Below are 12,081 nucleotides of genomic sequence, written 5' to 3' on the forward strand. Positions count from 1 at the left end.
TTCCTCTGGCTTTTATCCAACTATTTTCTTTGTTTTCTCATTTAATTTTTACAAATAAAATCCAATAATTAATTATAAGTTTTTTTTTTCCTTTTGGACAAAGGATAGGATATGTACAAGATACTTTTACAATACAGCCCACCAGCTTCTGAAGGAAAAACCTATATCTATATTGGCCAACAACAACCAGTCTGTTTCCTTTGGCGAGTTTTTGAAGAAAAAAACTTTATGGCCCACCATATGTGCTGTTTGAAGGCTTTTCTAATTTCTTTTTTTATTATTTATTTGGGTTATTGATTTCAATGGCCCCTCAACTATTGCTCCAATATCATTTTGGTCCACCAACTAAAATTTTCATTTTAATGTTCCTTCAACTCTTAATTTGGTATCAAAATCGTCTTACAGTCAAAGTCTGTCTTTCGGTGAAATTGAAGGGCAAAACTGTCTTTTCAGGGTATTCCAACCTCTCCCTCTTTTTCTCTCTTTGACGATTCGACAGCCACCAACCCCAACCTGTCGTAGCCCACCCCAACATCCTTTCTCTGTGTCTCCTTCCCCTCTCTCTCTCTTACCCCCCCCTCTGCTTTCGAGTGAAGTTCATGTAGAATTGGTTCTGTTATTGAATCAGATCTTGTATGGTCTGCTAGATTTCAACACCCAAGTAATTGAGGCCGTCGCTGCTATTGGGAATATTTTTGAACCATCTGGACATTAAACATGTCTTCTCTCAAGTGGGATAGTTGAAATCTAGTTAGCATGTACAACCCATCAGTCTAAGATTGTTTGGTTTTGTTTTTTAGGGTACTTCCTTAAAAGGAGAAGAAGACGAAGACTAATATGGAATTCGTTTGGTTTTGAGGGTACTGCCCTAAAAAGACGATTTCGCCCCTAAATTTAATGGCAAAATTGACAGACTTTGACGGTAGGACTCCAAATGAAGAGTTGAAGTACCATTGAAATGAAAAATTTAGTTGGTGGACCAAAATGAAACTGGAGCAATAGTTGGGGGACCATTGAAATCAATAACGCTTATTATTTTAATGACATCCACGTGTATATAATAAATGTGTAAGCTCAGTTTTGATTGTTTGCTTCCTTCCACAAGTTTATTTTTTTGTTCTTTTTTTTTTTTTTTTTTCTGCTACATAACATTCCCTTAAATTTTTAGCTAGCCCACCCATAAAAAAATTCATAGTTCACAAGTCAGTATATCTACAATGAAGCTACAACCACACAAGACAAAATATTATTCATGTGAGTCGAACTTGAAATCTCTTCCAACCAAGTGGAGACAAAGATCACTAGACCTAGGGCTGTGCAGGATCCAAACCAATCCACTAAAACCGACCAATCCAATCCAATCCAATCCAATTTTCATTGGTTTCGATAACATTGATGGATTGGATTGGATTAGAAAAATAGAAATCCAATTGGATTGGATCGGATGGCGGATCAAGAATTGAAAATCCAACCTAAACCGAACCAATCTAATATACACATTAATATACTTTCATATTGTATAATATTTACATTTCATCTTGTTTCTCACTAATATACTAATATATTAATCTTACTTTCGAAAAAATCAAAACGTTAACATATTAAATATAATATTATATTAATTTATATTAAAAATTAATATATTAATGTCATATCTTTCATCATATTGAATTTTGAATTAAATGTTATGAAAGATTATGAAGTTTTTGTTATCATAATTATTTTTTCATACAAACCGATCATCCAATCCAATCCAATCCAATGTACATTGGATCGGATTGGATTGGATCCTGACATCCAAACACATTGGATTGGATTGTAAAATTTGTAATCCAATAGAAGATTGGATTGGATTGGATTGGTAAAAAACCATTGGTTTCGAACCGATGCTCACCCCTAACTAGACCGAATGCTAGTTTGGATTATAAGACAAGCTTGATAAAAAATGAAAAAGAGAGAAGATTTATTTTTATTATTAGAAAATTAACAATTTGTTTTGCAACATATATTATTATGATTATTATTAGTATAATTTTCATTCTCATGCATCATGATGATCATTGACCAATCAAGGCAAGCAACGTGGCCAAGTAGTCCCCAGAAGTATCACCCTTTATATCCTCAACCAAAGGGACACTATTCTTGAGTTGATACTGTTCCATTATACTCTTCATGTCAACCTCCGCCCGAGTTACTACAACTCTGGTCAGAGTCTCCTCCGTCGTTCCGAGGCCCTTCATCGATAGCCGGAGAGCTTTCTCATAATACTTTTCCGGGCATGTCAAGCATTTTATGGTGGCTCTCACTAACCCAAGGTATTCATCCTTCGGCTTTTTCTTCAGGTCCTTCAATCATTTAAAAAGCAAAAGATAAATTAATATATTGCTTCCATACCATGTACGTTTTTTTCTCCTACCACTCTCCCTTTATATCTTCTCTTCTTTCCTCAACATTAACTGCTATAGCCATCAATGGACACATATGTGTGTATGCGCAACCGGCTTATAGCTCCATTAATTAAGAGCAGTTATTCATGCACATGAGTTTTTGTATTCAAATTTTCCTCCCCAAATAGCGTTTATATAAAAAAAAACATGTGTGCGCATACAATCACCATTAATTAATTAATGGATTGTCTATATATATATATATATATATATTGAGATTTCTTAAGTTAAACATATATGTCAATAGTATGATGACTATTGGCAGTCTAAAATTGTCATCATGCACTATTTTTTAATAATAAATAAATAACGAGTATATAATGACTATTTTAGAGTACGAATAAAAACTGCGGGTGCATATAATTTTGCAAATATTATTAAATAGCGAGCTAGTAGAACCTTGTTGATAGGATGGCCAAATTGGTCGTTATAGACTTTGAATATTGCATTCAGTTGTGCTTTGCTCCTGGTAGTTAAAATTCTGATGAGCTCATCATGATTATAATCCTTTTCAGATATTTTTTCTTGAAGTATTTTAGCCTCTGAATTCGCTACCGTCATATCAACCTCAGCTCCCTCGTACCTGTAAGTACTCACAAGAGGTACCAATAGCTTGCCACGCAAGGACAAAAATTAACAATACATCTAGAATAAAAAATCTAGAATAGAATATGAATTTAAACATTTTTTTCTTTTTCTTTTTTATATAAATCAATGTAACTTTAAATTTAACAAACCTAGAAAAAAGTTGGCAAGTACAATAAAATTAGATCAAGTTCTACACTATATATTAATTAGATTGATTCTTTTCTGAATTTCTAGTCCATGTCTGCAATGTAAGCACATAATCACCTTACGATGTCGGATTATTTGACAAGATCCAGTGTTACGTATAAATAAGGAAGTATTAATTAATGACATGCTTGAAAAACGTCAGGTTGACTTATCTAAAGTCTAGTGGTAAACAATGTAAACATGTAGGAGTTCTATGACCTTTGATATCTTGCGGGGCATTTTAGTTTGAATTTGGGTTTTATACATAAATTTCAAAATTAATGGATTGATGTCTAGGAAATAGAAATTGTAGAGCACTAATTAATCCGAGCAGCTCTTTAAACGAAATATATAAATATATTATATTATATAGCTCATTCTTATGAAAATTCATTGTTTTGCCCTTGCGTACCTTGCGAAAATCTCCAGTTGTGTGGTAAGCAATATCTTCTTCGAGAGATCTCTTGTAGCGAGCATGATAATCTTCTCTCACCTGGAAAAGCTCTCGCGAAGTTCTTGTACAAGCTATTTCCATTATAACCAAATGATTATGGGCAGCTGAATGTTTCTTGGTGGTAACTTCGTTAGCTAGCAATGCATCACGTTCAGCTGGATGTGGTGTCCATAGAAGCACTGCCCTCTGCATGCATACATGTATACGTAGACAGCCATGCAATTAGCTACTTTAATTATATATATACATATATATATAAAATTAAGTACATATATAATATACTACTTCGTTTTTTGTACCGTATATATACTAATATTTAACTTTCTCAAATGAAGATATTAAAATTGTTCTGAATTTGATTTGTGATTGACATTTTATGCTAATTGATGATGAATTTTAGTTATTTAAAAAAAAATTGTTTGACATTAAGTTACGGCAAATGATTTTTTGAGTATTTTCTTATTAGATTAAGTGAGGGTTCCAATTTAAGTTTCAGACAGGACGCTCAAAATCTCAAAACCGATCCTACTTAATGAATTGATGATGAAGCCGGGAGAACTAGGAACTCACCAAAAAGTCACCGGAAAGTTCGTCTTGTAGAGGTTTGAAAAAATCCTCTCCATATTTCTCAGCATAAGTTTGTCGTATCAAACATCGTTGCCTCGCATTCCTATGGGTCAATATGGATATGATCGCATTCTCATCTGTTCCCCACCCTGCATAATAATTCAACATTGTAAATATTTTCTTTTCTTTTCATGCATATATCATTTTGTAAACAATGTCCTGAAAAACTGGCATATAATCCACATCTGCCTGCAATATATTACCTTTTTTTTTGTGTGGGGGTTTATTATTTAAGGTACCAGCTTAAACCATGAGGCTGTGGAACAAAACCATGCGCATATATTTACACAATACAAAGAAAAAAACCAAATGGTAAAAATATGGATACGTGAAATTGAAATTCGAGTAAAGATTAAACAGTTTGGATGGAAAAAGTAAAAATTAAGGATTTCCATTTGCAGCAATTTGTAAATTTTCATAATAAGACTTTAGAAATATTAATTTCTTATGTTGGTGAAATCTATTTATAAACTTTTGTTATTGTAAAACAATTACGAGATGTCAAATAACGGAGACATAAATGTTCTTTCAAATCTATAATTTTAAAAGTTCTTCAAGCTTTTAGGTTCTAGGTTCGATTTCCTCCTCCCCTCTTATATTTCTAGGCCCTAGATTAGATTCCCTCTCCTTCCCTATTATATTTCCTTGTTTTAAAAAAACATTGTTCATAAAGGTTATAAACACTGAAAAGGGTCAAATCTAAATCTCACATTTTAAATCTTCTCATCCAAACATCCCTTTGACATTGTCCACTTGCATGAACTTAGCATGTGATATGGTTTCTGTTATAGAAAAAGATCCAAATTCGATGGAAATAAAATAAAATAAAATAAGAAAAGGTTAAATCAAACCATATGATCATACTATATCTTTTGAAAGTGATTCACATAGGAATTACAAAAGAAAAAAATCAACAGAAAACAGATCCAGAAATAACCACAGCATTTGCTAATAATGATTTTACAGTATCAATGTTTTGGATCTTTCCATATATATAGAGCACATTTTTGATTCATTTTACTGTGAGAGAGAGAGAGAGAGAGAGAGAGAGAGAGAGAGAGAGAGAGAGAGAGAGAGAGAGAGATGACCTTGCATAGCTTTACGAAGCCTTTCACAGTCTTCAGCCACCGGAGGGATCTGCTGTGGTACTGCAAACGTAGCCATTTTTGTTCTGGTGACGGTGAATCTGTGTGTGTGTTAGAGAATTGAAAATGCCATTATATATGCGTGGGTGGGTATAAAAAAGAAAGGAATATATGTTGGCTTATAAACGTCAAAGCGTTACTAATCCAAGTTTGGGTTATTGTTCAATTTACGTTGATCTAAATTGCTATTTATGCTGATGGTGTGTATTTACATTACACGTATTACTTAAGAATGCTTAAGTGATTGCCGTTGTGCCCTACTAGTGTAGTGGTAAGGAGCTTTGTCTCCACCTAGCTATAGTCCTAGGTTCGAGGCTTGACATTGTAAAGTGTGTGAGTTTGCACCCCCTCTCCCTACCTAATCCTAGGTTCGAGGCTTGACATTGTAAAGTGTGTGAGTTTGCACCCCTCTCCCTACCTAAATATTAGCGAAAAAAAAAACTACTTGAATGATTATATGAAAGAACTGATTCTCCATAAAAGTGATTATTAACCTATTCAAAATCACTCCCAAATAAATCTTACATCTGACAATTTATTACAATACACATCTGCACAAAGCTTCATTTCAATATAAATTTCATGACAAATTGTATAAACTCAATTATATGATATTTACATAGATGCTCCTCATTAAAATAGACCACCACAGTTTCTTTCTGTTTACCCTTTTTATATTTGAGCATGTTTGTAAGCTAAGTAAAATTTCCCATTAATCTTTTAACCATTTAATAGTTTTTGGATTAACTTTCTTTTATGTGAGCATGCCACAGTTAGCAATTAGAGTTCTAACATATTTGAATGACTTTATATACTTATGCCCCAAGTAATAGACTTTAGACAAACGATTGTGATTTTGGGTGGGGAAACCTCCCAAGAGAGTTCTTTTCTATGCCTCAGACTAGTGAGGACTTCACAATTTATCTAGAAAAAATGGTAAGTATAGCAAAATACACGAATTTATGGAGATATAACAAACTAATCTAGGCAAAACTGCTTGAAATACAAAGCGTAAAATGAATTTCTAGGTCTGGATAGGCCTCAGAGTTTTTAGACTTTGACTTCTGCTTAAAATACAGTCACAACGATGGTTTAAGATCAGATTGGACTGGGTCTCTTTTGGCTGGACTGGATGTTTCTATATTGGAATTGCACGTTCGCACCTACAACCAGTAGAGATTAGCTGAAAATCGATACCAATGTTGAGATTGGCAGAGCTATAAACAAGTTGAGCCATGTGGAGGCTGGAAAGGTAAGCAGAACTGTAGGTTGGTACCTGTTCTGGTTGATTTTAAGTGATCTAGTAGCTTTCTAGACAACTTGAAGACATTAAGATGTCTTTGTAAATTTTGTTGAGGTTTTCATATGATGAAATACCTGACTTCTGCCTGTTTTATCTAATTTGTTGAACCAAATTTGTAAGAGAAATTAATCACTTTTGAGTTCTGATTGGAATACCTTATCTGGATTTCAAAAGAATCTTTTTTTTTTTCTGTTCGATTGCCTGAGCTTTTCTTTGAGTTGGATTGCTTCTTGAGGAAGATTGCTTGCTCGCTTTTGGTAATTGCCAGATCGTATGATCTTTGGTCAGTTTTGAACTAATTGTTTGTATTGGGTTTTTGTTTGATTGGTTGGTTGGTTGTGTGTCCTTTCTCTAGTCCAAGTACTCTTGTATTTAGAGGAGAAAATGCGTTGATGAATAATGCTGGATATTTCCAATTTTGGACTAATCCCTCATCACTGTACAAGTGGTAAAAAGATTTGTCAACCAGTTGATTTGATGATTTTTGACTCCTTGCTTATTAACTCCTAAATGTCTCATAATCATTCCTTTTGCAAAAAATTGAGCTGAAGTGAGCAATAATGCCCAGATTCCTCCAACATTGGTTCCATAAGTACAAATATCCTGGTAGTAGAAAAGAAATCTGGTGATCATGCAATAAATAGCTGTGATTTCCAACTATAGCAAGTTTGACTTCATTTTCTAGCTTTCATGGTCATCAAAGTTATTTGGAGTCTAGTTACCAATGGTGAGGAGTCTAGTTACGATTGATAGTCTCATGAAGATGCTATAACTTTTCGATTTAAAGTGATTGCAAACTGGGATGATATAGTGGATTTATACAATGATAAAGCTATTGGAGAGGGTGTTGAAACATGTGCAGAAGCTGTTGAGGTTATGACTCCTGAGAGTGATCCCAATAATATTGTTGATTTGGAAGGTGATACTCAAGGTTTTGAGAGTTGTCAGGTTGATGATGTTTCACCGAGCTCTAGTTGTCCAAAGAGAAGAAATAAAAAACCTTCTGATATTCCGCCACCAAAAAAAGAGCTACAACTAATGTTCTTGCTAATTCAGTAGCTAAAATGGCTTCATCTTTGGAACACTTTATCAATTCTACTACACAAAAGCTTGATCCAATAGAAGTATATAATGAAACATCATCTTGCCTAGCCACCTCTCCCACCATGACCACCACTAACTCGTCCTTTTCCCTAAACAACCATACCCTGCCACCATATCCACCCAACCATCCCATCTGCCTTAGCTAAGAAATACTTCTCAAGAAACCCAATTGTCAGCCACACCCACAAAACAATCACATATATCCACCACCACACACTAAAATGCTGCAACAGATGCTGATGGTGTAAACTCTGAGATGAAATTAGCGATGGCATGTGCCTTCATGGCAATACGCAGATGATAGTTAATATCGAACTCTCACAACTTGACCGACTACTTCATTAGCTGACCCGACGTTTCAGGTTTTCGCAAAACATGGCTAAGTGGCTGGTTAGTTAAAACAATAAAAGAATGTGCCTGGAAATATGGTCTTAGTTTTCGAGCCGAGATGATAAGGGCTAGGGCAAGCTTTTCGATTTCCTGGTAAAGAGTTTCTTTATCGAGCAAGGCTCTGCTTACGTAATACACTGAGTGATGTACCTTGTCGAGGTCTCGGGTGAGTACTGAACTAATCCCTGAGGGTGATACAGATAGGTACAACGCTTGTATGTCCCTAGCCTCTAGTTTGGACAAGATGAGAGCATGTCCCATGTGTGCTCTCAACTTCTCGAATGCCAAGGTGCACTATAGCGTCCAATCACCCATTTTCTTATTGTCTTTGAGGGCCTTAACCAACGGGAGGCATCAGTCGGTTACCTTGGATATGAAGAGGTTTAGTGCCGCTACTCGTCTTGTCAAGCTCTGAACTTCCTTCCTAGCCTTTGGTTGAGCCATTTCTACAAGGGCTTGAATTTTTTTTCCGGGTTAGCCTCAATCCCCATGTGGCTAACCATAAAGCCCAAAAATTTGCCCGAGCTGACCCCAACGAATTTAACTTCATTCCATATTTTCTCAAGATTGCGAAAGTCTTAGCCAGATTTGCGACTTGAAGGTTAGCTCAGATACACCTCCATGTTGCTGCCTATATGTTCGGAGAACATTTGATTCACTGAACGCTGGTAGGCGGCCCCTGCATTTTTTAGCCCAAAAGGCATGACCTCGTAGCAATATGCACAATGATCGGTGATAAATGACGTGCTTTATTGGTTAGATGGGTGGAGGCAGATCTAATTATAACCGGAGTAGGAGTCCATGAAGCTCAGTAATTCGTGCCCTGTTGTGGCGTCCCCTAGCTAGTTGATTCTTGGCAAGGGGAAACTATTCTTAGGGCACGCCTTATTGAAGTTTGTGAGGATGACACACATTCACCACTTTCCCTAGGTCTTTCGAACCATGACCGCATTTGACAACCATCTAAGGTAGTCTAACTGACGAATGAAATTGTTCCTTTGCAATTTTTCTACTTCTTCCTTCATGGGAGCATATCTAATGGCGTTGTATGCTTGACATTTTTGCCGAACAGGTCAGCACTATGGGTCAATGTTGAGGCAATTGGTGATTACATCAGGGCTTATTCCATTCATATTGTCATGGGACCATGCGAATACCTCGTCATTCTGCCCTAAGAACTTCACGAGTTCTTGGTGGACTTTTGGCATTATTTGCGGCATGAATTTTTAAAAGCCGATCTAGGTGATTAGGAAAAAGCGTTACCTATTCCAAGTCTTCCATCAATTGTGGATTTATAAGGAACTTGATTGCTAGTGCTCGCATATTGATTGATAGGTCGAGGTCGCCAATTGCCGGTCAACCTAGGATGACGTTGTATGATGAGGGACTTTCGCCACGATGAAGTCTGTCGTGATACTAATGCGCCTGGGATGGACGCCTATTAAGAGCATGTGTTCGAGGGTCTGGATGTGTCCTCCGCCAAAAGTGACCAGGGGGGGACACCGACAGTTGAGCACACTTTCACTAACTCCGAGTTACCTGAATACATTAAGAAAAATGATATTGACCGAGCTACCCCCATCGAGGAACACCTGAGCCACTTCGCAATAGGCTATCTCGACCGTAATAACCAAAAGGTCGTGGTAAGGGAAAGTGATACTCATGGCATCACTCTCTGTGAATGTGACTAGCTCGTATGCCAGTTTGGGGGATTTAGGTGGGCACTCAATTGATCCTACAAACACGACCTTGATCATCACTTGTCGGTAGGCCCGGGTGTAGCTTTTGACAACCCAATTTGAGTTCCCAGCTAAGGTTGGGCCCCTTGAGATGGTTGATATGAACACTCGGGACGTTCTTGGTTTGTCGTCGATGTCCATTCACGCATGGTCAGTGGGGGAGGTGGCTTGCCTCGTTACATACTCCTTTAACTTCCCTCGCATGATCAAAGCTTTAATTTCCTCTTTGAGTTGATTACATGTTGTTTCTCCTTTCTTAGTATGGGAACCTCATTTTCCTTGGGCTAAGGAGCTCATTGGCTATCACCGCGAAGATCTCTTCCTTGGGTTTATTCTGGGGGGTGTAGTTGGTATACTGATTATATTTTTTGGGTCGAGCCTCCTGGTGCTAGGTTGAGGTACCAGGCTCGCCCTTTTTCCTTTTCATCGATCGATCATACGCGTAGTCGTTGGACCTCTTCTCCTTGGGATGATTCGGCTTTGGTGCTTCCAGATTTGGCCCTGTAATTGCCTTCCTTAGTTCATAGCCGGTAGCCTTGCGAAGAAGATCCTTTTATGAATTGCCAGGGGGGGGGGGGGGTTGGGGAAGGTGTTCCTTGTGAGGGAAAAGAAGAAGTCCCTGCCTTGAAATCCTCCCATCAGGGCGTTATGTGTTGTTGCCTGGTCGCAACCCTCACACCATGCATACTCATTGTTGAATCGGGTGATGTAATCCCGAAGTTTTTCTTCTGGTCGTTGTCTAACCGTCGATAAGTCATTCGCGGTATATAGCCGATCAGAAATGATCATATATCATTCTAGGAAAACCTTTCTTAGTTCGGCAAAACAATTGATTGACTATGGAGCAAGTCTCTTAAACTAGCTTGTGACGGGGCCCTTGAGTGTTGTTGGCAACATGTGGCGTTTGGTTGCTTCATTTGCCACGCGTCCCTCCACGGCATAGCAAAAATTATCCAAGTGGTCGTATGGGTTGGTCATTCCATCGTATAAGGGGATTTTTGGGGCCTTTGAATCTCTCACCACCCTGGTCTCCAATAGGTCACGGGTGTAAGGCAACAAGATTTCCTCCTTGGTGAATTCCAGCCCTCTGGGTATTTCGATTTCTCCACCTGTTTGAGCCAATCCCACACGCTCCTTAGCTCGCAGGTGACTAGATCCTTTAGCATGGAGGTGATGCCATTGACATCCTCCTCGGCTCCGCTCGTGCCAGTCGTGGTTTTCTCATTCTGTAAGTTTTCTACTTAGTGTTGGTTGCGCTCCTACCTGGCTCTTTTTTCCTCTAGTATGATTCGAGCGTAGGTAGTTCCTCACCTCAGTACCTCGGCTTCCATTGATGCAGACGAGGCCTTGTTGGCTTGCCTTTGGTCGTTCCTCTATCGTGAGTCTACCTTCCTCACCAGGTCGACGTGACTTTCTTGTAGTATTTTGTTCTGCGTGTGAAGGCTATTGTTGAGATTTTGGACGTCTTTTAAGCCCTTCAAGACTCGGCTCATCTTGTCCTCCAGGCTATTAAGGCGATCCCTCCTCTGGTGACTTATGTTAGCAATCTTCCCACAAATGGCGCCAAATGTTGACCGGGTGGATGGTCTCCCCGGTTAGCTGGGGACCTAGCTTGGGTCAAGACCAATAAATAGGTTAAACAACCAGGAATGGACGAACTCCGGCGAGCTATCTAGATTGGGAGGTCTTTCCTCTGGTTTTTTTGAACAACCTGCACACTTTAAACAACAAGAGACTATGGAAAGGGGGAGCTGGTGTGGTACCAGCCAAATCTCCTCCGATGCCTAAGTTAGGGGGCTAAACTGATGTTCTTGAATGAGTAGAGTTTTCTGGAAAGATGGAGTTATTACCTTCATCTCAATGTGGGTGAAGGGTATTTATAGGGGAAGAGGGGGACCATATCTCTTTAAATTAAGCCTAGAAGAGATCTTCAGCCACTCCCCATGCTAGGATAGGAGAGTAGCTTGTAAGCGTCAGCCACCATGCTGATTTCTGAGGACTAGCAATCGGACGACACCTGGACTGGATTTGAAGTGCATTAAGTGCTCCCTTTCATTCTTGTCCTGAAACCCACGTGGTTTAACTTGTTTAGAGAAGC

The 12,081-nt window shown here is 38.2% G+C and overlaps 1 protein-coding gene across 1 annotated transcript; it reads right to left on the bottom strand.

Moving 5' to 3' along the window:
- Positions 1-2,057: 2,057 nt before the first annotated feature.
- LOC110752918 (annexin Gh1-like) lies at positions 2,058-5,512 on the bottom strand. Its single transcript, XM_021953685.2, has 5 exons — positions 5,391-5,512; positions 4,246-4,391; positions 3,634-3,861; positions 2,847-3,059; positions 2,058-2,345 (listed from the first exon to the last, which is right to left on the bottom strand). The coding sequence occupies exons 1-5, from the start codon at positions 5,464-5,466 to the stop codon at positions 2,058-2,060; spliced, it is 951 nt and encodes a 316-aa protein (XP_021809377.1). The 5' UTR covers positions 5,467-5,512.
- Between the last annotated feature and the right edge of the window lie 6,569 nt (positions 5,513-12,081).

Source organism: Prunus avium, chromosome 8 (genome assembly GCF_965620075.1).
Source record: "Prunus avium chromosome 8, drPruAviu1.hap1.1, whole genome shotgun sequence".
Taxonomy (NCBI): Eukaryota; Viridiplantae; Streptophyta; class Magnoliopsida; order Rosales; family Rosaceae; genus Prunus; species Prunus avium.

Coding starts and splice junctions, on each gene's coding strand:
- LOC110752918 (XM_021953685.2), bottom strand. CDS start 5,466: ATGGCTACGTTTGCAGTACCACAGCAGATCCCTCCGGTGGCTGAAGAC. Junction 3,862..4,245: donor AACTTTCCGGTGACTTTTTG/GTGAGTTCCTAG, acceptor GTATGCATGCAG/AGGGCAGTGCTTCTATGGAC. Junction 3,060..3,633: donor CAACTGGAGATTTTCGCAAG/GTACGCAAGGGC, acceptor TTGCGTGGCAAG/CTATTGGTACCTCTTGTGAG.